Source organism: Zosterops lateralis, assembly GCF_965231275.1.
Source record: "Zosterops lateralis genome assembly, chromosome: 3".
NCBI lineage: Eukaryota > Metazoa > Chordata > Aves > Passeriformes > Zosteropidae > Zosterops > Zosterops lateralis.
Window position 1 is genome coordinate 104,218,261 of NC_139764.1, and position 26,657 is coordinate 104,244,917.

General features: G+C 47.2%; 1 protein-coding gene across 1 annotated transcript; it reads right to left on the reverse strand.

Moving 5' to 3' along the window:
- Positions 1-618: 618 nt before the first annotated feature.
- On the reverse strand, positions 619-26,357 carry SDC1 (syndecan 1). Its single transcript, XM_083856068.1, has 5 exons — positions 25,882-26,357; positions 5,280-5,361; positions 3,744-4,240; positions 3,401-3,530; positions 619-2,884 (listed from the first exon to the last, which is right to left on the reverse strand). The coding sequence occupies exons 1-5, from the start codon at positions 25,936-25,938 to the stop codon at positions 2,718-2,720; spliced, it is 933 nt and encodes a 310-aa protein (XP_083712194.1). The 5' UTR covers positions 25,939-26,357; the 3' UTR covers positions 619-2,717.
- Between the last annotated feature and the right edge of the window lie 300 nt (positions 26,358-26,657).

Consider the following 26,657-nt stretch of genomic DNA (forward strand, 5'->3'; position numbering starts at 1 on the left):
TCTACTTCTGTGTTGCTCCATCTCCCCCCACACAAGCCATAGCACCCAGACTAATTGATGCTGCACAGCAGAATACTGAGGACAGACCTGCTCTGTTCTCCTTCCTTGGGGGTACAATCTCCAATTATCTTGGAAAGCAGGTTTTAATAGAAGGCTTGGGGCTGCCCTCCTGCAGTCCTCTCTGCTCTCAAACTCCTGAGGGCAGAAGACAAGGAGCAAGGGGAAGCCCTGTGGAAGATTTGCAGCTTTTATCACCATTTTGGGGATGGTAACACTGCACAAGGAGAGGTCCCAAATCCAGCATGAAATGTTGCAGGGCTCTAACAAAGCCATTTCATTCCAGCCTCCAGCAGAGCCCAGTTGTATCCCACACCAGTGCCTCCAGCAAGAGCAGCTCACTGCTACCAGGACACCCAAGGCAGGGTGGGAGGGAAGGCAGGCCACGCTCTTCCTCTTCAAATGCTGAACTGAATCTCTGTGTCTTTAGCCCCAAAATTCATAGTTCTGTGACCCAAATTCCTTAAAAACCTAGGCAGTCTTAAAAACAACATCTACTTTTTGAACTAATACACACATCAGTGTTCACAGACAGATTGTGTCAGACACATTCTTGCCAAAATGCCATTTATTGCAGTATACCTTTACATGGCATACAGATAACCCAATGTTGCATCTTCTGTCAGAACTCATATTTCATTTGTACCACTTAAATAACACAGAATGTCATGTTTGTTTCACAAACTGTCAGTTAAGACTACCAAAATATACAGTTTTTTTCCTTTCCCCCTAACAAGGTTGTGAGGTACAACTGAATTTTACTACTTTATCTTCCTGTGCTTTACAAGAACCTTTTCATAGACAGACCTATCAAACATTTCTACATTCCTATACAAAGCAAAGAATTACAGCTGAAATTAACACCATCTGGTCATTGCATTAATCTATAAAAATTCATTCAGTTAAAAAAAAAAAACAAAAACAAAAACAAAAAAACCAACAAAACAACCCTAACAAAAATCCCTAATGGTTGTTGCAGCTTTATTTTAAAAAACCAGCCAGCTACACATATGCACAAGTTCTCCATGTGCATAAAGAAGAGTTTGGAATCAAGACATTTTGGGTTTTTTTTCCTTGTGTTTGCAGAGAAGGCACCAATTTTAGCTGCATGGCAGCTCAGGAGTGTTTTATACTTCATTTAAATTACACAGGTTTTTAAGTTTGTCTGTTAACGTGCAACATTTGTACCAACTGTTGCAATATTGTCCAATATACTCCAATCATTCCCTCTGGCTCAACAGTACAAATATTTACATCAGTTGTAAACACTCCTCCACCCACCCCATACCTTCTGCACTGAGTGACGAGGAACTGAAGTGGCAAGAAGCTTCCCAAAGGCAGAGCAGAAGTAAGGCTTGTACAGAACACCACACTTTGTGTTCGCTCAGTTTGAGATAGTCTGGAGAGCTCCAGACCCCCAGTGAGGCCCCAGTGCCTGACACCTGACAGCACACTGACCACACACAGCTCCAGGCATCCCGACTTTGCTCAGGAGGTGCTTTTCTGGTCCTTACTAGCCTGACATCCCTGGAGTGGCTCCTCTCCAAAGTGCAGGAACAGCTTCCAAGGAGCTGCTCCGGAGTAGCGAGAGTCAAGCACGCCAACTGCTGTATCTGTTTAAGGCCACCTACACTCAGCCTTCCCCAGGCTCATTTCAGATGCTTCTCTACTCCTTAGCTGCAGTCATGATGTGCTGCTTCCCACCTCCCAGCCCTGTGTGCCACAGCCCCCTGTGGCACAGAGGGCAGACCGTGTTCTGAGGCAGCCACAGTGACCGGAGGTGCTACAACACGTCCCCGGTCACCTGGTACTGCATGGGGAAAGATCAGCTACAGCAGGAGAGCCAAGCTGCACTCAGCACCTGGGAAAGGGAATGTCTGAGATGAGACTGCTCAGAAAAATCTACTTCTTACCTAAACCAGGAGAGGGAGAGAGGGGGTAGTGGGACAGCCCAACACTATTGGTAAAATTAACTCTCTGCTTAGTTTTAGGGGTTGTTTTTTGCTAGTGTGTGTACCAGCTGCTTAGGAGCTGGTTCTGAGTATGGGATAATGCTTCCAAAATATAAGTTACTTTAAACCACGTGACAGTCATTTGTTTACCCTGCCCCTCACACCTCCTTTTCAGCAGAGATCAAATTCAGCTTGATGTTTCATAGGCATTAAGTGCTCCAAAAACAGCTGTCAGAAAGAGCTAGAGGATAGCCATGTACCAAATGTCTGCCCAGCACAGCCACTTGTTACACTCAAAACACATCTATGAGTTAAATAGTAAGGAATCCCTGCTATACAGAATTTGAGCACTGAAAATCGGTTATTCTTGCTAGCCCTTTCCCTAAATATCAAGAGTTTTATACATACAGTGCTCCCTTATCTTCTCCCCACCGCCCGTCCCAGCAGTCTTTAGATAAACCAAAGTGAGTTTAGGAACTTGCAGTTCCAATTCTGTTAAAAAAAAAAAAAGTTGTGCAAGAAAGCAGGGAATGTTCAATGAATCCAGATCTACTTTGTAGTTATAAAATTTCCAATGGCAAAGTGGTAAGGGCAAATAACCCAATGATCATATGGCTTAAGTTTAATGCAAAGCACACTAGGAGGTCCACGTGCAGGGAGAGAAGAGTCCAAGAAAGATGGAATAAGAAGCGTCCTGAAGATCAGTGTTTATGCATAGAATTCCTCTTGTTTGTGTGGTTTTTGGTATCCTCCATTAGATTGTTTTGGTTCATCCAGTGAATAGCTGCCTTCATCTTTTTTCTTCATTCTGTACAGCATAAATGCAACTAGAAACACTGCGAACACCAAGCCTACAAGTCCTCCAGCAATAACACCTGGAAGGGGAGAAAAAGACACAGTTTACTCTAGATGCCATACCAGATAGTGCTACTATGGTTTTAAGTTCCAGATTGTTCCTCACCTGCCCATGGCTTAATGACTTAAATTAATTTGTCCTTCTGTCCCCTCCTAAACCAAACACCATTATCAAGCACCTGCTCAAATACAGCAGCCAGTCCTAGGGACATGGATCTCCCACTGGGCTATGGTTTTCAACCCTGGTAATTTGACTGAGGCAGAACAGAGAAATTTTACTTTCATTTTTCAGGAGTAAAGGAAGTGGTTTAAAGAAAGTTGCAGCTAAAGCAGCCACTGCTAGCTGCTATTAGCAGACTAATATCTGCCCCTGTTAAGGTTCTGACAACACAGAATCATCACCTTCCTTTCAGAGGTCTAACATAAAAGGTTGGCCTCCTTGCTCAGAGATGTATTTGCACAACTGCAGCTTCTGCTGCCTGGAGACTCCTACAGCAATCTGTTTTCACCAGCTAGAAATCCAAAATATCCGGTACCTCCAAGAACTTCTTTTCTGTCCATAATTCCTGAGGCTCCTGCTGCTTTGGCATTCCTCTCAGAGTCAGCCAGTACTTCTGAGTTCTGGGTGGGGACGAAATCCTCATCTTTAGTCAAGATGAAGTCTCCCTGTTGGGACATACAAGGCAGGTTATTCATGTTTCTCATCATGTCTGTTTCTGGAGACTTTCCAGCACACTGTTTTTCTCATCTAAAACCCTCCACCAACATAACCTATTAAACCAATCACTGTTTTTGATAACACCCATGCCCACCAAACCAACTTACTACATGCTACTAAATCATCTCCCTGGAAAGGGTGTGATAACTATCAGTCCTCACCGGGTCTCCAGAGCCATCTTCAGAAACCTCCTCCTGTGTAGGAACGACCTCCTTTGGAGCCGTGGCCGCGGGGGTGGCAGCGACGTCCCCCTCACCATGGACAGTGGAGTGGGGCTCGGGCACCTCCTTGGTGTCTGGCACAGCAGAGCTGGGGATTTTAGGTTCCAGCTCATGGACCACAGCAGAGGCTTCTGAAGGAGTCACATGAACCACAGAAGGGAAGTGAGCAGTGGGGCTTCTCGCTGTTGTTGTTGTGACTACATGGCTTGTTGGTTTCCCATCAGGTGAGCCCATGATGGGTACTTCGTCCTTCACAGCTACTACTGGTTCCTCTGTCACGAGATTACTGGTTGTAGAAGGAGGTATTACTTCCTTTTCAGTTCTGCTCTCAATCCCAGGAAACGGCTGTTCACTGAAATCCACTGGTGCTGCCAGTACTGAGGAATTAGTCGATTCTCCTGGGATTCTCCAGGTGTGAGACTTGTCAGTCAGGGGACCTGCAAAACAAACAAGTAAATATTATCCTTAGCCAGTTTAGATGCCTATTAATTTTATCTTCAGGACACTGGTCTAAGGAGGATGCTTAACCTTCATAGTCAATTTTCATAATAACAGCAGTTCAGTTTGTGGTTCCTCACCCTTTTCAGTAGAATAAGGAAGGGAAAGACCAATGTGCTACCAAGCAATACTTTGTTAGTCATCTGCTTCTCCCCAAGGCAAAAGTGCCCGTCTGTGGTAAGGTTGACAAGGGAAATCTGCTTTCAGTACACTGATTCCTCAGGGTGGTTATCTGAGTCTTTTTCCATAAACACTTTTATTTGATTTAGAGCAGTCACACCTTCAGTCTCTACTGCACTTAGCACTGATTTCAGGGTCTTAATTTCTGGAGAATTTAATGTAATTTACAAGGTTGTGGCTGGGAGGAAGCAGAAGGATAGCATGCTTCAGCTTCCAATAGCTTGCTCTTTTCTCACTAGCATCCCCTCAACTTCAGTACTGAACACCAAGAATCTCTCTCATGCAGTTCAGCAATTATTTTTATATAATTTTTAATAATTTTCCCCTACCCTAAATCTCTTTTATCACTTATCAAAAATGACAGCCCATGGGAATATGGCACATCTGATGACAGATAAAGTTTACACTTGATACATGTTGGTAGGCTGGGGTTTACACACCCTCAAACATTATCTCCTACCTGCTCATAAAGGGCCTTGTTTTGATCTCTCTTCCTCATCAGTGAAGAATCAAGACATTCTTCACACAACATCTCACATTAGCAGTCACATGGACTCTACTTCTGCTTCTGCTCCCTTTCAGGTCTCCTACAGCTCATTTTCTACTAATTGTTAGTATCTCAAGGAAATCCAGATTAATAGATTAGGCCCCTTCTCTGCTCCTAGCTCTCGTATTCTGGGGCAGGGGTGTGTTTGTGGATTCCTCCCTCTACCCCCCTTGACTTGGGGGCTTACTGAGATCTCAATTGCCACATCCTAGAAGGACCAAGCACTACCAGCATAGGTGCAAATAACTCACCTGCACCTGAACCTGAGAATGCATCATCTTCATCACCAGATGAGTCAAGGTCTTCAGGGGGAAGGTTCAGATTTGTAGTTTGCTTTAAAGAGAAGAGCAAAAAGATGTGTCAGTGATGAGACTGAAATGATCACCTTTCTTGCACAGAGTCCTCTAGGGGTTCCTAAAGGTCATGCAAGCTTTTTTTCGTTCAGATGGCATTTTTTCATCTTCCCTCCCCAAAAGAGTAACTCTGGTTAATATGTTTGGGGTTGTAAAGGTCAGTCTTGCTGTCTCCCTTCTCTGCACTGCTTCCAGGCTGCTGCTGCTTTGGGAAAAAGAAGAAAGCAAGGAATCCATTCAGTGCTGCATCCTGGTAGCAGGCAATGCTCAGTCTTTACCAGCCTGTTTCAGGTGCTGACTGTTTGTGTCTTCCCTATCTGCCAACCATTCCACCTGCAAATCACTGCATTAACTCTAAGGAGCAGAAGGGAAGGGGAGGGGAGGCAAAATAGTTTGTCATCTTTCCTTTTTTGACTTAAATATTGGTCACATATTTGAAACTACAGCACCTAGCTGGAAGGAGAATCAAAGTCCCTCAAAGTAAGTCCAGAGATAGAAGCCAGCCTTCACTGTTGGAGAGTAAGCCCTGAGCTTTCTCCACTTACACTCCAAGAAGTGCACTAACCAGCACTGAAATTCAGCTGCTGAAACAAGAGGCCGAACCCCTGTTCTATGGCACCTTTTTGTAAGAGCATAAAACATCAAAGCTATTCAGGATCTCCAAAGATGACACGACTCTTTTACTGTTTACTAATTACAGAATGATTACTTCATGCATCTCATTGGCCTGTGCTATATACACTTACTGCTTCTGTCACTACAACATGACTCTCAGCTCATGACTAGCCTCAGGTTTATTTCTGCAGGGCTACCATTACCTAACCAGTCATTTTCTCTTCTCAGATTTCAAACCAAAGCCCTGTAAGTCACTTCTTCCAGATTTCATCTTCTTGACATCCAACTGCATTCCCTGTTTTCACAAATTTTGACTTCTCTCTCATCCTCAAGTCACCTTCATCATCCCTTCCAAGCACTGCCATCTGCAAGATTCGTGGTCGCATTGAATCATCCAAGCTGTGGGACCCCTATGATACCCAGAAATGCAAAGTCTCATTTTGTTACGTAAAAAAAGGACATATATTCTTGCCAGCTTTGCAGCCAGGCCCACTGTATTTCTCTAGCTTGCATTAACATAGTGTCATTTAAAAATGAATATAACATTCATCCTCATCCCAGGAAGAAGTTACCCAGCACCAGTATATACTGTCAGAACAATCCAGCTCTGTAGTTGTCACTTTATTACCTACAATGGATGTGTTTGATCCTATCTCCTTCTTATTCTTAAGATACCAGGTTTATCCAGTTTTGTCTTCCATCCTTAATACCTTATCCCTTCCCCATATTTCTAGTTTCCAAGGTGGTTAACTAGCCCATTAGATTCCACCTCTCTGAAGACAAGCAACCAAGTTGCCACCAGCCTATTCAGCCCCAAGATCTTACCCCTTCTAGGCAATTACTGTAGTTATATGATTTTTTTTTAGTAACAATAAACTAGGAACAAAACTCCCTCATATGGACATAATTTTTTAGCTCTTTTCTTCCCTACTGAAAATAAACCCCTAAAGCACTATTCCTTAAGCTTCTGCAAGCATACTTCTAGAGTGAATTGCCCTTCGATCTCTTGCTTAACTGCAAGTCATGAGGTAATTCCGATTTTTAGATTTGTCCCTGCTTGTTTGCACTGTGCTTTTGCACCTTCCTACGGAAAGTAGGTCAGATAAGTACTTCCCATGTGTTTTCCTTCTTGTGTCGAAGGGTGGTGACTCACACAGGCTGATCTCACTACACTTCAAATATTAAAGAGTACGAACTGTTGGTGCATAAAGAATAAAGAAGGAACTGCCAGGCTGCCCAAACCTGGCTCCCTCATGTGCCCTTTCCAGTACATTCAGAAGTGAGGCCTCAGAAATTGCACTGTTTTTGTTGATAGGGGGCTGGGGACAATTTTTCTTCCTCACTTCTCACACCAGCAGTGGCAAGCACAACCCTTTGTTCTTTCACTCATCCTGGCTGAGTGCAGAAGGGGAACGTGTTGCTAAAGGTGGGGGTTGCATTCTCCTCCCCGTGGGAAGACTTCCTTCAAGCAGCTAGAAAGCAAACTTCCCAGCTTTTTATTGAAGTAAGGGACTGTCAGTACAGTGTAAGATTGTATCACCATGCACTGTCAGCTAGGATCGAGGCTACCATATTCTGAATATTCAGAGGTAGCTCATATGGATTTCCAACACCTGGACAGACTGGTCATCTGCAGACCTCAACAATCCTCCTAGAAGGATCACAGGCTCAAGAAATAAAATGGCAGCTCTTGATCTTGACTATTGAGCCTGCACCCCCCCTTCCCCTCGAGGGGTTAATAGGTGAGGCTTGTTCAGTTGTGCCACACTTCCTTTGTTCTTACTTACCCCTCCCCTTACCTCTGAGCCTCTTCCCAGGCTGCTGTAAGCTCTGCTTCTCACAGCCTTTGCTATGGACCCATTTGATTCCTAGTTTGATTTCTGTATCTGTATATAGATATCTCTATATAGAGAGGTTCTCCTCAGAGGAGAGCAGCCCAGTGTAAACCAGTGGCCACCCAAAGCTGTCCCAGGGCAGAGCTGTCCAGCAGCTGCCCAGCACCCACCCTCCAAACAGGACCAGTCCCAGTCCCCTGAGGTTTGACTGCTGCACTTAAGAGAATAATAGAAAACGTGAATCAGAATCAGTAAAGCCTGCTTTCCACAGTTTTATATGAGAACTTAGTGAAGTTACATGTCCCAAAGGGTCTTTTCCTCAGCTGCTCCTCTGGGCATTGTGGCACCTCCCTTTGACCAGGCAGTTTGAGACTTGGGATTTGAGAAGAACTTTCTTTGGCCCAAATACTCAAGGGACAGTGTAGGGGATTGTGCACATGTGGATAGCAGTCAGAATACCCACAAAGTGCTGTAATTTTGTGACTTCATCCAATTTCACGACACACGAGCATTGAGGAACACTTGCCCAATTTATGTAACAGTGTAGTTTTATAAAAACTACATTTCTTGCTCCATAAATTACAGCTTCAATGGGCATAAAAGATGGTAAGCACCCCACAAAACACAAGTACTGCAGAAAGGCCATGCTTCCATAATGATCTGCTGCTGAAGGATTTCAGACACAGCAAGGTTAGAAAACACTGACTCAGGACAGCATTGGACTGAACTAATTTGGGTGTGCATCAGGAAGACAGACCATGCTGTTCAAACACCAAACACCTCACGGTCAAGGTTTTTCCATGACCTTTTATTGAAGCTGACTTACACCAATGGGAAAGGTTTTGATTAGCCAAGAGGATTAGGGGCAGGGAACACTGGGTTATGTTATCATACAAAAGAGCTGAAAATAATTCCAGCTTAAAACGAGCTTACTCCACCTTTCAGACAGTGGATCCTTCGAAGGATCTCTTACGGTATCTCACATGATCGAGTCAAAAAATCTTTACATTCTTATTGAGCACCTACAACATGTTGCTTTTTTACCATTTAACAAACTTGAATATTTTTGTCGGGTTTTTTTTTGCAGTTCAGACAACTGTTTGGAAATACTTCTGATTTGCTGCCACTGAATTCAGTTGCATGTGAGGGGTAAAATTTTTTAACTGTATTTTTGATATGCTTTAACCAGTTCTCATTAACCAGTGGAAGACCCTCTTCCGAAAGGATCAAAGCAGCCTGTTTAGGGGAAACCCTGGGGTGACTGTTAGCTTCTGCTCTTGCTGAGCACTGCATTGTTGCAGAACAATAGTTATTCAGTTCTGCTGGGACAACCAGAAAGCTGCTTAGTGGCATCTTCAATTTAATCAACAATGGGCCAGGCTTTCACAACTCATTAGCAATATTATTGGATCCAGAAGGCTGACATCCTCCAGACTTCTTCTCTTTTTTAAAGTATCATTTTTAACTATTCTTCAGTCTTCATCTTGGTCAGAGTCTCAAAACATGAATGCTTCTGGGCTTATCCCACCAGCTGCTACAGAGCTCCCTCCTGCTATAGCAGAGATCTGAAGCACTCTCTCATGATGAGGGGCAGATTTGTAGTTGATTAGTTGATCTAACCCTGCCCCAACTGGGAACCACATTTATTTAATTTGATACATGCAAAAGGAAAGAGCTTTTTTCAAATTGCTCTTTGAGGTAAGCAAAACCACTGGCTTTGCCACAAGCTGCTACAAGCCCTTAACTAGATTAAGGATGATTTGTATCCAACTCTTATTAATCCAGTTAGTGATCTGCAGCGTCAAAAACACTTGAAATCCTCCATTATCTGAATAAAGCTGTTAAATTTGCACATTTATTTCTCCTAATAAATCCTTCTTACTCAGCTGAAAAAGAATGAACTGTAATGAGCTCTCCCACCTCAAACACCTCCCTAACCATCCTGTGAGAGTATTCCAACTGCATGGGAAGGAAAACCAAGTTTGCTCTTGTTTAAGAGATACACAAGAGCAAGACAAGCATTTGCCCTGTAATTTGGCTACAATAGAGCATCTAGAAGAATACTTTCACAAGGGTTTGAACAATTAATTCTTAAATAAACTCAAACAGAAAGGTTTGTCATTGTCTTTTCCTATACACTGAAGAGAAGAAATGCTCTCTGAGGCAGAGTAGCCTGAAGAGCTTCTAACCTCAAAGTAATATTGGTATTAGTGTGGGGGGAAGACAAAACCACCTGCTGAAGGAAACTTTAGCTTTGCTAAACTTTGATATTCTGCAGTTAATAGCCCATGAACAATTAACTCCAATCCCAGATGTTCACGGTCAAGAGACAGCTTAAATGGTTAAGGGGGAAAAAATTAAAAAGAAAACCATCCAACAACCAAAAAAACCCCACCCAAAAACCATATAAAACCCACCATCAGCATCCTCACCTATCCCCCTTCTTTTACAGGCATACAGACTCTGGAATTAAGTTTGCCATGCAGACCTTCTCTTTTAACAGTCAGCCATAAATTCTGGAATAGCAGAAAGAGAGCTGATGTTTTTAAATGGCAAGTCAAGAATAAAGCTTGCATGCAAGCCTGTTACATCAGAACTCAGCAGCAGAGTGGCACCACTTCACCTAAATTCTCTTGCTGTTGTTCCTCCTGCTGCTGGGTCAGAATAAACCCTGATGCTCCTTGGTGATCATGTATGCTAATGAAGTGTTTACCTTCCTAGAGGAGCCAAAGATGCAGAGTAACTGCACGGGCCAAAGAGTGCAAAGACAGCTACAAACCACAACGCAGTCTGGATTTAGGCTGGACAGTCTAGATTTAAACAGTATTTTATCCCTGGCTAGTGTTCCAATCAAGGACTGCCTTGATGACAGGGGTATTGGAACTATGTGATCTTTATGGTCCCTTTCGACCTAAACCCTTCTATGATTCTACAAACTAAGTCACCAGCCCTTCTTACCTCCTAGTGCCCTTCCTGTTTCAGACCCTGGTGTTCCCCTGCACCCTCAACAACCTTTTGATGTGTATCAACAAGCTTGAGCATCCCCACCCTTCCATCCATCAATCTGTGTCACCTGGAACAAGGCTGGTTAGTGGCTCAGAGGGTTCTCCTTTCAAAAGAGAAGCAAGTGAAAGCAAAGGGGCTCTTTTGCTCAGCAAGGCAAGCACCATTTTAGCAGTCAGGAGGAAGAAAGCCAGTTAATCTGGCTGCTTGTCTATCAGATCATTATTAGTGTAAAGAAATATGGAAAATCTTGGTTAATTGCATTCTTACTGGCCTCCTCTTCTATTTTTGCCTGGTGACTTGAGAGAGGAACTATCTTTGAAGGAGAAGTCCTGGTTGTGTTTGAACTCCCTGATCATCACACAGTAGTTTCCTCTTGGCACTCAGCTTTCAAAGGCAGTGAAACACCTTCCAGGAGCTGCTCAAAATAGGATGAGAGCTCTTAGGATCTTTTCCACTATGGGCAGAACAAAACAGACTGTGGACTGCCCACTGTTCACGAGGCTTTGATCCTCCTTTTCTTCAAGCTGTAGGAGCACAATATGCAGTGGCCAAGGAAGAGCACTCCACAGGCAGAGCAGCCAGTGTCCCAATGCTTCTAGAGGCTCCACACTATTGCCCAATCAGCTTCACATTTTCTCCTTAGAGTGACAGGGCAACTTTTTTAATTAAGTAGGGCAGAAACACAGCAATCAACATGCCAAGAACAAAAATGAACCAGCCTGTCGCCATCAGGTTAAGTTTCACATCGTACAGCAGGGCCCTTTTAACTCCCACCTCCCACAAGAGCATGTCACTTCATGTTTCCTGGACCATCCCCTGCATGTCTGTTTGTGCACTCTCATGGTGAACCAGATCAGGGAACTGGTCTTGCTAAACTAAACAAAAGGGAAAAAAAAGCAAAGAAAAAAAACCCAAACCAAACAAATGAAAAAAACCCAACAACAACAAAAAACCCAAAGAAAGTAAAAAGAGGATAAAATATCATGCAAAGAATTTTCCAGCAGGACCAGTTTTCCAATCCTACTCAGTGCATGAATGCACAAGTGCTTGTGTTGGCACAGGGCAGAGCGTGGCAGCCAGGGCTGCTTAAGCATTCACACAGACTCGCAGCCCGCGCTCTGGGATGCTGACACTCATTCCCCAGCCCGCCATGCATTATGGAAATGCTCATCACCAGACTGCAGGCAACTCACAAATCAGAGCCTGACTCAGAGGGCCACACAGGTTCATACAAAAATGAGCAAGGACAGGGGCTGTAGGGAGAGTTCTCTTCTGCAGCGTTTGCTCACCATGGATAATGTTTGTTCCAAGGTCTGACAGCAGTGCTTTTTAGTCCTTCCAGTCTTCCTGGGAGCAGGAATACACAGTAGCAAATGATAGACAGATGTTAAAACAGGAGCGATTCTACTTTCATCCTGGGCCACCTAAACTTTACAGGATGCCCAGTGCAATTGCCATTTATTCCTGGACAAAGAGTACACTGAACATCCTTCATCAGACAGGGCTGAGCAATGCTGGAGTAGCTGGAGTGCCAGAGGGCTATGGATTCCTCAGCAGGGGAAGCTCATGGCCACGCACAGGCAGCAGGGACAGCACACCAGCTCTGCAGGGGAGTCCTCCATGCCAGAAGTGCAGAAAGCACCATGCAGGTTCTGATGCAGAAGAGCTCAGCTGCCTCTCCATTCCCTCTCAGCCAGCCCTACCAGAAGCCTGCTCAGTCTCTCAGCAATACAGAGAAGTGAGTTACAGCCTGTGCTCTTGCTTTTTCACCTGGACAATATATCAAACAATAAAATTACACACTGCTTTCACTCACACCAATCTGCTCCTTCCAGTCAAGCAATGCAGCCCAGGCCAAAGACTGAATCTCACTGCAGATCAACACATCCACAGAAGCGGCACACAACTCAGCTCTGTGTCAGTAACAGGCTGTCACAATATGGCCAAAAGTGGGGTCCCTTTTGTCTCCCACGTTCAAGGCAGCCTGTGCTTTGAAGATGCAGTTTAATGAGAAAGCTCATTTCCCTGCAGCTAATCTCATGAGAAGCAGCCAGTTCAATTTTATGTTATAAACCACTTTCCTTTAAAGATCCTTCCCTGCAGCTCTTTAACATACTTGATAGTTCAGGCATTTGTTTTTTTGAGTTAGCACAAGAAAGCCACAGCCAATGTATAAGCTCAAAGGGTTGTGCAAAGTAGGTGCAGCTCACTGAGGCCATCCATCCTGGGAAATTAATTTCAATCTACTTAAGCTGGCTGGAGAGATGAGCAGTGAACTGCCTAAGTCAAGACTAGGCAAACCTAGCTTGTCTTAAAACTCTTTGATTGAAAGTCACCAGCACTTCTTACTGCCTAGTGTAGCAAAGTCAGCAAAGAATATTCATTCTTCAGTCACTTCACCTGCTTGTTTAGAAAGGAACAGACTAAGAATTGCTTGGCTTCAGCAGAGGCTAGAGGGGGGCACCAATCCCTGAAACCTGACAAAGTGAGACTAAAGAGGGGAACATGCTGGCAGGCAGAAAATCTTTATGATATGGAAACCTATCCAGCAGAGAACTTCAGCTCAAACCACATTACTCACACATACTGGTAACTACAGCACAGATAAATGGGACTGTCTTGCCAGCAGAAGAAATTAGAAGTGACAGTATCTAAATACCTGCTGCCACTTCCTCCTGCACACATGCAGCCCCTGCTGTAGAGTTCAGGTGAGAAAGAGCCTCACACAAGGCATCAGCAGCCACAGCCACTTTAAATAAGAGACTGGACTCTGCAGTGTTGCCTCCAGCACATGTAAACACACTGAGCTCATGTCTTCAGCATTCTTTGCCAGTTATTCCCAACCAGCAGACCTGTGGTGGAGGGAAATTCCTTTCCTTGCCCCATCTCTTGACACACACTCACCCTGTTTAGTGTCCAGCACTGAGGACTGTCATTGCAGTTAAACTTGCTACAGAACTAGAGTTTCTGACAAGTGAACAGAAGGCTTCAGACTGACTGATTGCTCTTTAACAGCATGTGTGGGCTGCAGTAGCCAGGCTCCTCTCTCCACACACCTCAGGAACCACCCAGCTCCCAGTGCAGCAGACCAGTTGGCCTCACAGCCCCGAGGCTGCTGAATGCAGTCCAAGGCTGGGTTTGAGGGAAGAGCTGCAAGCAGCGAGTGCCCCCACTTGTTCCATTTGGGACTGGCTCCTCCCAGCAGCCTTGGGAGTTCCAAATGGTCAGCCTGGGGCTGTCAGCCACCTGCCAGGACTCAGGGAAGCTCAGCCCTGCCCGCTCCTCCTGCCCAGGACAGAGCACAAACCTGCAGCTCACCAGGGTCAGCACACTGCAGAGCCAGCTCAGAGACTTTGGTCCCACAGGAGCAAAACTTGCTCTTGTCATCTTCAGCTCAGAAATTGGAGGTGTGGCTATAGCAAAGCAAGATGTGGTCTGTGGCATCTCAAGTTTTCAAATCAGGATGATGGCACCCCGTCCATCACTGCTGCCTCTCAGCAGCACCAGAACACATGTGCCCCTGGCCTAGGGAAGCCTGTTTGCTGGTAACAAATGCTGTGCAATTTGGCTGGTGGAACTACTACCCATTTCAAATAAGCTCCATGCCAGCTTTTATGTGATCAGCAAACTACCACAATCAGTGCTACAGCTGCACAAGTGCTCTGACCTGAGCAGATGTGGTCCCAGAAGTCAAAAACCACCTCATCACTATGCTACACAGTATTCTGAGGGGGAAATAAGCTGTTCTGCTTCACCTGAGAAAGGGAAGCCAACATGCAGCCAGGAACAATTGTGAGACAAGAGTAAATGCAACAGCCTTCAATGTCCACACACATGGATAGGAAAAGACTCAGGTTTTTATCTCAAGAGTTTCTCTTCTCCACTCTGAAGTCCAGCTATTACCTAATGTGAGATATGCCAAGGAGCCAGGAGACAAAGCTCTAAGATTTCTTGAAGGATCACAGAAGCATTTTCAGTCTATTACTGATACATACATGTTTCTAATTTGAGCAAATTGCTTGCAGTGCTATACTAAATTAGCAAAATCCAAGTTTCAGATAAAAATCCCTAGTGTACCAAACTAAGAGCATACTTAGGGCAGGACCTGTGGTTTCTAGCAGCTAGGATGTTGTTTAAACCTCAGCAGAAAGATGATCTTGCAATCCTGGAGTACCAAAGGTCTCAGCTAAAGCCATTGGTAAACTCAAGTGAGACTACTCAAACTTAGAAATACTTACCCTTAGAACAACAAAAAAGCAGACCAGGTGTTCCAATTAGCTACACAGAGTTACAGTGGAACTTTCCAGACAATGTTTTATAAGAGGATATATCCTACAGAAACCGGATATGCATAAGACAACAAAAGTTACCTTTTATTTGCTTATACTTCAGTGACAGAAACACCTGCCAGCTGCAAGCCCTGTTGCTATCAAACTCTGCATTATCTTCCCAGCTGATCTGCTCACAGTCTAACTTACAGAACTTACATCAGCTCCTTCATATCATGACAACAGCTCAAGCCTCAACAACCCAAGACATGGCCTTCTTGACTGCTTTTGTGAAAACTCCACATTTTCTTCAGAGGGATGCACAATCCCAAGTCTCCAATGCTTGTGAAATTATTTTTTTTGCTAACAATCTGTACACACATACACACATCCCAGACGTGTTCCCTTGCAATACTGTATTTCACACTCAACTTCCCAGCTGCAGCATTACCACCAGCCCTTTCAACCACAACCCCCAGTGATGAGCTGATGGATCAGGGGACTGGAAGCACCCAGAAGGAGCTGCCTGGCTTGAACAGGCACCAATGCAATCCCTCTCTCACATGTGCACACCAGATGGCAGGACCAGGGACATCCCAAAACCTGATCCCTTGGTGCTGTTACTTGTCAGTCTAGTACAGAAGACCTTTGACTATTTGTAAGGGAGTTACAGAAGCAAAACTTGGCCATCAAAATGAGCCAAGAGTTGTCATTCCACAGAACCTTCTGATTTAGTCTTAGCCAAGCTTCAACCAGTTCTAAGGGACTCTGTTCTTGCACAGCAGGGCTCACAGCCCAGTCTGTTAAGAATGAACTCATGAGTCTCAATCAACAGCCAGTGGCTGGACTCACATAGACCATGCAGACAACTTTACATTTTGTGTTTGACCCAATGCAAGGCAGTTCCTGCATCTTGGCAGGCCTTGCACTAGCACACAGTGGACTCAATGATCCTTGTGGAGTTCCAACTCAGTATATTCCACAATTCTTGGTGTTCTTTTTATATTTGTTTCTATGGCTCACCATTGCCAGCTTAGATGTGACAAAATCAAGTTTCTCCCTACATTATGAGGCATGCTATCACATTTGTTTTATCCACAGGATCTCAGTGTTGACTAAGCCAAGGTTGTTTATAATGCATAAGTCATCCCTGCTAACAGATGAAGTTACACCACCATGACTAAGTCATTCACTAAAGGACTGAAACATCTCCACCATATGCAGGAGGCACATCTCAGATCAGAAACACCCTGCTCCCCTGTCCCAAGAGTCTTCTTAAAGAGGCACTTTCACCATTATCCCCTCCTTCCTCAACAGTCCTAGCAGCTCCTGAAAAAAAGCATCATGCAAGTGTTTTGGGTGTGGCAGCTCTCCTTGGAATAAGCAGCAGCAGCTCAGATGGTCTTTGGACACAGGCTGGACCACATTTCACAGTTATTCTAAGGTGGAGCACAGTTCAGACTGCATGGATTCCCTTTGAGAAACATACATGCTCACAACCACTGGAGCACACAGCCAGGGATCTACCCAAATGAAATGGCACAGATTAAGTTCACAGCACTTCCTCCTAGGACACTAATTGTCTCTGTGCTCAGGTTTACAGAGGCATTGCTAATCCTGCACATACTACAAAGTCCTAACAGCAGTTGCTTACTGACAGCAGTTGCCCTATTCACAGTCACATTATGCAACACCTCAGTGAGATTATGAGAGCTGACTGGTGTACTTCCATGCTGAGTCACGAGGGTGTTGAAGTATCATTTCAGTGATGAAGCATCAAATGAAATCCTCCCATCAGAAACAGTCTTAAGAAAACCTGCTGCTGCAATTCTGCTCCAGTCACCTATTGTTCCACTCATTTATAATTAATGGACATTAGGCGTTTCTTGACCAAACACCTACTGGATCAAACTAACTCTGACCTAGTCACCCAGTTACACTGTGTCACACCACATCTGTACAGCAGAGCCCTGAATAAGGGACTGTTACAAGGGCAAAACAGATCAGAGCTTCCTTTTGATCTCAGCTGTTATGCAAGTCTCACCTCACACTGTCATTTTTGGGAATACAGCTTGTTCACCTGTCTTCCCCATGGCCTTCTTTCAGAGCAGCCACCAAATCAGGTGGGGAGGTTTGAGTTTAGTGGGAGATGCTACCATGTTTGTGCACTCTAGATGCTCTCCTGCATCTTATGGGCAACTGTAAAATTTTAACATCCCTGGGGATGTGAACATCCCTGAGTTTTACACACACATACTGTGAAAAGACAGAGACCACTAATGCCACCTCTGAAAGATTGACAGGAACCACGACAAGTGAATAAAACAGTGCTAAACTTGCAAGACAAGGTGAATGCTTTACTATGAAGTTACTCCTAGCACAGCATGTCCCCTAGTCCAGATCACTTTCTGTCAAGAGCTATCATCAGCACAGCCAAGATGTGATATAACAACAGATCAAACTTGTAAGACACTGTTCAGACATCATTAAGTTGAAGATGTTTCATATATATGAATAAACTTCTGGGTCTACTCACTAACTACCAACTCCAGCCAGCACATTATCTCTCTAAATAAAACAGAGCACAAAACGCTGAAGGACCACTTTATTGGCCAAGTGTAAAAGCACAGGCTGAACCACTGGCATGTACCAGCACCATCCAACAACACTGAAGGCTGTCTCAGATGTGTAGCATTCACCCTGCAATCCTCAGCTGAGATGACATAGGACTTCTCACACAACTGTACTTGCTCATCTCTCTGAAGTATCCAAAACAGGTTCAGTTTCCAACAGAAGACTTGTGATCCTCCATTGTGAACTTTCACTTTCTTTTACTGGATACTGCAGTTTTCTTAACTTCATAATATTCTGGGCCTGCAGCCAGAGACCCACTGGCTACATCACACTAGTAAATTAAATAACATCAGAGAACATCCCCAGGCACTAGAACACAACCAATACCATCGTATTACTAGAATGATTTATGGCATAGTTTTGAGCCTTGCCAACCAGTATGCCCCCAAACAAGCACAGGAAGGTTCTCAGCAGGCACTCTGGTGAGGGGGGGTGCATTACAGACCAGAAAATTAGATTTCCTACACAATTGTGACTCTAGCACTTAAGTTGGTCACAAGACCTTGTGTCTAACATGCTTTACTGTAGTGGGTTTGCATGGTAAGATTTTGGTAGCAGTGGGACTACAGGGATGGCTTTTGTAACAAGACAGAACTTCCTCCAAGCCTGACAGAGCCAGGACAGACCCACTGCTGGCCAAGGCTGAGACCATCCCTGACAGCAGCAGTGCCTCTGGGATAACACAGTCAAGAAGGGGAAAGAAGTTATTGAACAGGAGTAATTGCAGCCAGAGAAGAGAGGAGTGAGAATATGTGAGAGCAGCGACCCTGCAGACCCCAAGGTCAGTGAAGAAGGAGGGACAGGAGGAGCTCCAGGTCCCAGAGCAGAGATTCCCCTGCAGCCCCTGCTGCAGCTGTGACCCCATGGGAAGCCCATGCTGGAAGAAGCTCCCGGCAGGACCTGTAGCCCCCATTGAGAGAGAAGCCCACAGCAGACCAAGTTTGCTGGCAGGACGTGTGACCCTGTGGGGGATCCAAGCTGGAGCAGCCTGTTCCTGAAGGACTGCACCCCATGGAAGGGACACAGCCTAGAGCAGTTCATTTAGATCTGCAGCCCATGGGAAGGACTCACACTGGAGAAGTTTGCAGAGACTACCTCTTGTGCAAGGGACTCCACACTGAAGCAGGGGAAGAGGCAGGAGCAGCAGAGACAACATGTGAAGAACCAACCACAGCCCCCCTTCCCCATCCCTTTGAACTCCTGGGGGGGAAACTTGGTGAATTTGGATTAAAGATAATCCAGAAAAAAAGGGGAAAATGGGGACAAGGTGTTTTTAAGATTTGAGTTTACATGATCGGTAATAAACTAATTTCCTCAAGCCAAGTCCATTCTGCCTGTGATGGTCACTGGTGAGGGAATCTCCCTCCCTGTCCTTATCTTGACCCACAAATCTTTCGTTATATTTTCTCTCCTTGCCCAGCTGAGAAAGGCAGTGACAGAGCAACTTTGGTGGGCACCTGGTGCCCTGCCAAGGTCCACCCACCACATTTACTTACAAACACCAGTGTAGGAACGTTTGGTGAGTCTTTTTAACCCCTTCTGGCTGCATGCTGGGGGGGAAAGGGCACACTGAGCATTTAGCATTTTTGAGCTACTAGAGTAATAACTTCTAATTATTCATAATCGCATCTTCCAGCTTGTGTAGCAAGAAGCTCACCAGTGTTTCACAGCACAGTGCAACTACAGATGCAGACTGGGAACGTTTTGCAGGTTAAACACACTTCAGAGGGAGCCAGTGCTGCTGCAGGATTAAGCCAGCAGCTTTCTTCTGCAGGCCATGAGTCAGTCGATGTGAGCACACGATAGCACAGCACTCCTTGCCACTGCCCAGACATGCCAGAGTCAGCCTCTTTTGTTCCATGCTTTGTTCACTGATGGGAAAGTAGTCACGATCTAGATGATTCCTCCGTTAGGACAGAAAGAGATTTAGAAGTCAAAGCTGTCTAGCTGCAGGCTGTTAGGCAAGTTTCGATGCAAGCCTCATCACCACTTTTCCACTGCATGTGGTTGCCACTTCCACGCTGCTAGAGCCAGTGAGGTGGACAAATCTCACTTGTCCATCAAATCTGCTGGTGTGAGAGTCTCTATCACAGTTTCATAAGCAACAGAGCAGAGCAAGTGAGTGAAGAATATCACATATATTAGCACCTGTGTTAGATAGGAATTCAAGTAAGCTTATGGTTCCTCTCATTTGGGCTTTTACCCATCAGTTTCCTGACTGAAGAAAGCCTGGACTCTGTCCCTAAAGAATAACCCTGTTAGCTGGTCAGTGGGATAACGGGTTCTCTCCTCTGTAGATGCTTTTACCAGAGACTGATGTTTTGGTAGATCAACAGGCTGCTCTGAGCTCCTGTGGTTGTGCAGAGCACAATCTCCCAGATCACCATGCTGGGAACAGGGCACACAGCCTCCAAATTCTGCTGTCAGCTGGATGACAAGTAGCACATAACAGGTATAGATGTCTCTCTCTATAAATATATACATACCTATATTTGTACTTCTCCACTCTGATCTCAAAGCATAGAAAAAGGCAGCATGGGATCCTGTTCTGGGACAGGAAAGAGCCATGTAGTCTCTTCCTACAGCAGTGTAGCTGCCAGCTCTGATCCCCAGAGAACACACAAAGGCTTCCTACCAGCACAGCCCCAGCAGCACCACTGCTATGACATGGAGCTTCACAAGAGCTCTCATCTGGAACTCGTTACATTAATCACCACTTGCTCTCTAGAAAGCAGACTGGCTCCACTCACCCCTGCCCACCTCTGGCTTCAATCTACAGTCTGCTCCTCCAGTAAACCCTGTATGCAAGGGGCTGAACTGGAGCTGCTGCCTGGCTCTGACCAGGATGTGTACAGCCACCAGCATTAGAAACTAATTAGCAAGAGCCTTCCCGTGTACAGCACAGGACAATCAGGGTCTGCAGTGCTGCCCGGAAAGCATTCAGCATGCTCCCCTTCCAAGTGGAATGGAGTTCAAGTTTCCTTACATTTAAAAGAGGCAATAAGCTCCTCATCACGTGGCAGAGGCAGACAAAGAGCAACCCCCAATCTCCAGCTCTGGTTTGTGTGTGCTCAGGTGATGGAGCCAGCACACTCTGAGGAGCTGTTGTGTGAACTGGCTGTACTTTGCAGAAGGTTAGCTGACAGGAGTGTGTGCCTGGGACTGCCCACAGCTAAAAATCACCCGCCTTTTCTTCTATGGCAATCAAGACATTGACACTACTGCACAGGCGGTGTAGAAAAGCTACACAGTGGAGTATGACAACACAGGGCCCCCATGCAATGCAGGATACCCATGAGTATTTTAAGGTGGTTGGCAGGCGTCTCTCTGCAAGAACAATCTGGAAGACTTTCAGTTAGAAAAGCCTGAACACCAAGACACAAAATGAATGGACATTAAAGAGAACCATGTTGCAAAAACATGGGCTATGCAGAAGACAGTTCTGCCAGAGAGCAGAGCAGCAAGACAGAGATGAAGCAGCAAGAGTTCTTCAACTGATAATACCCCAAGGAGCTTCAAACTAGAAGCCCAGCAGGGAAAGCCATGACTTACAACACCTCCATGACTCAGTTGTTACTGCAGCTCCAGTGACTCAACGGAAGTTCTATTGCCAGCTCCATTCCAAATCCCACTAACACACTGGTTCCCATCCAGCAAAGCAAGCCTCACTGGTGAGACTGGTCTCAGCAGCAAGATACAAACATTACAGTGGAGCATGGCAAGGAGCCCAAGCTAACAGACTCCATTGGACCCGTGCCGGTTCCACAAGACCCAGAACGCTGACTGCAGCCAAGCACTGCTTGAGAAACAGAGAGCTTGGGAAACCACCACATTAGCAGATGTTGCCCCACAAGAGTTGCTTGTAGGAGGTCCAAATGTTATCTCACCTTGAGGTGAGGCTTCAGAGAGCAGTAACTTTTCCATTAGCATCCCTCAGAGTAAAAAGTGCAGTATCCCAGGTTTCTAGCCAGGCCAGATAAGGCTCGTTGCTGTGGTACACCAGTAGCCAGCAGAGCAGCAGTTCAAGTGAAGTACACTCACCAGCCCTAACTTAGAGACCTGTTAACAAAGCTGACACTCAGCACTCCAAAGGAGGCACCACATGCCTTCTATATTTAAGAGTATCTTCTCAGCTCAGAAGTGAACCTATAAGAAACATCAGAAGTCTTTTTGCACTGTTGGTCAAAACGACTTCCTCACTGTTAATTCACTGCCTATATCAAAGTCCAGGGAGTAACAAAAGCTCCTCTCGTCTAATCCACAAATAATCAGTGTCAACACTCTGATGCCTACTCAACAGCACACAACCACCCCCCCAAATACAATCACTTGTGTTTCTGCTCATCTCAGAATGCTGAGACAGGACCCAGCTCTAATCCCTAATTTCTTCCACAACCTTTGACAGAGCAAGACTACAGTTACACTAGAACAGGAGAGAGCTGCTATTCTAGCTAGCTGATGTTCTCCACTGCTTTGCTAGTTCTCTGGCAGGAACAACACCTGTCCCATCTGTTTGTTTATGGAGAGAGTTACCATAAATTTCCACAGATAAAAAGTCCATCACTTTGAGCTAAATCGCTCTCAGATAAAGGCACCAGAGTAAAGGTGTCTTATAGGCAGCTTGAGATCTAGCCAATAAAGCCCTGACAAAGCAACTCACCTTGGAGTAGACGTGCAGGGGCTGGTCAGATAATCACCCTCTTTGGCTCCACTGATTACATCCCCTCGGCTCTAATGAGGGCTTAAGCACCCAGCACACACAGACATCTACATTTAGGTGCCTCAGCTGAACGCTGTCCTGAGGGACTAGTGCCATTTGAACACAGCAAGCCCATCAATCTTCAGCTGTCATGGAGTGCTGTATTAGACGACTTCTACTCTTTATTATCTCAAAGCTATTAGGACGAAAACACTAACGCTGCAATGCTGAAGCTCTGCAATTTTATAATTGGCAGCACCGACTCAGGAAAAGGCCCTATCTTCTCTCTCCCAAGAAACTCCCTCCTCCCTGTAAGGAGGGCCTAAAATCCCAGCTCCTCAGATGTCAGAAACAAGTGTGGAATGTCCCTCTCAGGGGTATTAGTATGGTTCTTGGACACAGGAATCACTTCAAACAAGGTCAGGACAAAGTGCTGGCATACAAGCCACCTGGAGACATCTGAGTACAGGCAATGCAAAACTCATACTTAAAATGGACCGATTTTGCTGCTAAAACAGCAGCCTACATTTCAGGTTTGTGCACTAACTTAATTTTAGAAGGCTTACAGGTTTCTTGCACTTGCTGCAACTTGTCTCAGGTTGTTAGAGAGGATTGTTTGTTTCCAGAAATTTCAGAGTGCTGCCATTAAAAACGTTAGCTCTTCTCACCACTTGAAACTGAGAAACCTGGAACAAAGGCTACAAAACTGCACCAGAACCCCCCTTACACCACACAAGCTCCAGCCCATTTGCTGCTGCTCTACTCAGATACAGCAGTCACCGTTTCACTGGGAGGTGGCCACCACCAGCAAGTCAGTGTTCAGATGGAGAAGCTCTGTTTACAGTTCTAGGTGAATATTGTGACACTGCTCTGTGCATGCTATAGAAGAAAGTGTTTCCTCCCTATCCACTGCCTGCATGTTTAACAAGCAAGCTGGACTACCTAATTTCTTCTAATTAGTTTACATTCAGATAGCAATGACATCACCCTTGGAAAAAGGTTTGGCCTGCTCTGCTCAGCTTGTGTCAGCCACCAGCATGCACCTACACCAGAACCCTCCTTCTCTCACCATAGGGGCTGGATTGCCCACTGCCCTCCTGCAGCAGGATGGGCATCTTGGCTCACTCGGCTTCCTGGCAGTGTTACACTGTGTAAAAGTTTCCATTTGAGAGAATAACAAGGTTAAAATGGTAAGATGTGTCAGCCTTCTTATTTCAAGGAAGTCCATGCCCCCATCATAACAACAGAGGGCAATTACTCTCATAAAGAGTGTTTTAAGCAATAAAGTGTCACCTTGAAAGAGACTGGGAACCTCCGCAATAATTGCTGCAGGTAAGAGTACTTGAGAAGAAAACAACTATTGTTTGGCCACTTTCTTGCCAATGTTTGTTATTCCAATGACAATATGCATAGATGAGTCAAGTTACACAGCAAGAGCCAAGCCATGTGCCAGCAGCAGTGGCATCCATCCCAACCATCAGACCACCAAGAACCCAACACAACCATGGCAATGCCCACAGCACTGCAAGTCTGGCAGAGTCAAAGCACTGTGCAAGGACACTCTGCTTCTGTGTCCAACACAAGAGGTTTTCAGCCACTCAATGCAAAATCATAATTATTCCAGATGGGTGGGAAAGGCAGATTAGTCTCTGTCACCGACATTCTGACATGGAGAAAAAAGCCATGTGATCACCAGAAGGGAAGAAGCCTCAGGGCTGAGTCACCCTGGAGAGCCCCGAGGACTTCTGCTCCTCCTGTGCTCACCCCAAAACCCCTCAATCTGCAGTGCCAGCCAGGCCTGAGTGTCTCCCAGGCACAGGAGAGCTCCAGACAAGCACTTACTTCATGTCCTTACGATTTCCAGTAAGGAATATTTATCACAGGGGAATTTTATCCAAATACAGCACAGAGGCTGCAAATTAACTGCAGTTTTCCCACTTCATTAAGCAGAAGCTTACTCAGAAGTTGAGAGCAGAGCCCTCCTCCCATGGAACAGTGCTGCCTACACTCACATGTTTGTAATTTTTAGCCATCTCATAACGACCCACTGCCATGTGGGCCAGGAGGGTCCACATCCAGAGCTACAGGCAAAGTTCACAGACAGAAAGGTACAGCAAAACCAGAGGTATTTCGAGCAGCTCAGATCCCACTGTGCACTTTGTTCTGCCACTCCTTATTCGGCTGGTGCTGCAGTTCATCCCTAGGCAAGTTTTAAATCAATCACTTCAGAAAGAAAAAACCCTCCAGTTTTACTTTGATGGCTCTGCCTGCACAAACTACCTCATGCTCCACTTTTCCCTCCTAACTCATCCAGAGGGGAAGACTCTGGAACCGGTGCACGCTCAGGTCTGGTGGGGGGGGCACACAGGAAGGAAAAGCAGCGCGTCCCTGATCTCAGAAGAAAAGGATGGGACTGGGGCTTTGTGCCTCTCGAGGGGCGGCCACAAGGCTTTTCCCCCGCGCCCTCCGCCCGCACAGGGGCTGGACGGGGCCCGGGCTGCCGGCACGGCCCCGGAGCGGCGGGCACGGCACTGCACAGCCCCCGGAGCGGCCGGCAGAGCCCCGCACAGCACTGCACGGCACTGCACAGCCGGGTTTCCGCGGACGGGCGCTGCCGGGCGGGCGGGAGCAGGAGCAGGGGCAGAGCCATCCCCGGTCCGCCGAGGACACCTGGCGGCTGCTGCTGCCCCGGGACCGGCGTGTCCACAGCTCGGGCAGCCCCAGAGCCGCTCCCGGGACACGCAGCGGGGTCGGGCCGCGGGGTCCCCCCGCCCCGGGGACACTCCGAGCACCGGCCCCGGGGATTGCCCGGCCGGGTACCTTTGTGTCCGCGGGCAGAACGCGGGGCGCACCCCGGGCCGGGGCTCCCGGGCACAAAGGCGGGGGCAGCTCCTCGGGCTGTGCCGGGGCAGGGCAGGAGCGGCCCCGCTCTGGAGTCACCGGGACTTGGGCCACGCCGAACCACAAAGGGCCGCACGCCAGCGCTGCCCGGACCCGCCGCCAGACACGCCGGGGGGACGGCGGGAGCATCCAACCCCCCTCCCATCCCCATCCCATCCCCATCCCCACCGCGGCCCTCCGGGCACACCGAGGGTCCCGGGGCCGGCCCGGGGTGCGGGAGCGCCGCCCGCCCAGGGGCCCGGGGCGGAGCCGCCGGCAGGTCGGGAGCCGCCGCGGCGGGTCTGGTTTGAATTAAGGCTGCCGGGGCAGCCGGGCTGGAGCCCGCCGCCAGCACAAAGGCCACCGCAGCCCTCCGCCCCGGGCAGGGCTGGGCAGCGCTGTGCTCCCCTCGGGGAGCCCGGCCAAGCGGGGACCGATCACCCGGGGGTCCCCCCAGCCCGGTTCCCCGAGCCCCAGCCCCAGCCCCAGCCCCGGCCCCGCTCGGGCCCCCCAGCCCAGCCCGCCCCACGTGCGCCGCGCCCGCCCCGCCCGGCCCCGCTCACCGGGACGGCAGCCTGGAAGCACAGGGCCACCAGCCACACGGCCACCACGGTCATCATCCTTCCTCCGCCTCGCCGGGCCCCGGGAGCGCGCAGCCTGCCCCTGCTTCCCGCCGTCTGCAGCGCCGTTCCTGCCTCTCGCTCCGCTCCTCTTGGAATTGTTTTAAGTAGCTGCGGGTTTGCTCCCTTTTCTGGTTTCTTTCTTTCTTTCTTTCTTTTTTTTTTTTTTTAATTTCTCTCCTTTTCTCCTTCCTTGCACGCAGCCGAAGCAGCCTCCCAGCAGCGCTCTGCCACGACGAGGAGTTGAACTCTGTCTTTTAATGAACCCACTGCAACAACCTTCACCTTACGGCCACCCCCTGGCCGGCCCCGCCCCGCTCCCCTCCCCTCCCCTCGGCTCGGCGGGGCTCAGCCCCAGCCCGGCTCCCCAGCCCTGCCCTGCCCTGCCCGCCCCCGCTTCCTGCCGCCGGTACCTGCGCCGGTGCCCCTTCTCTGCCTCCCTTCTTTCCCTCCCTCCCGGCCGGTCCCCCGGCAGCTTCCCTTCCCTTCCACTGCATTCCCAGATTTCCTCTCTGGCAGAGCCATCGCTCCCGTCGAGCTTCCTTCCCTCTCGCTAAAAATAATAATTCAAAATAATAATAATAACAATAATGATGATGATGGCGTTAAAAGCCCTCCCTTCCCGTCTCGCTGTGGGAAAAGTCCGGGGGCGCTCGGGGAGAGGGGCGGGGGCGCTCCCCGGTGCCCCCCAACCCTCCTGAGCCCGGCCACCTCCAGCG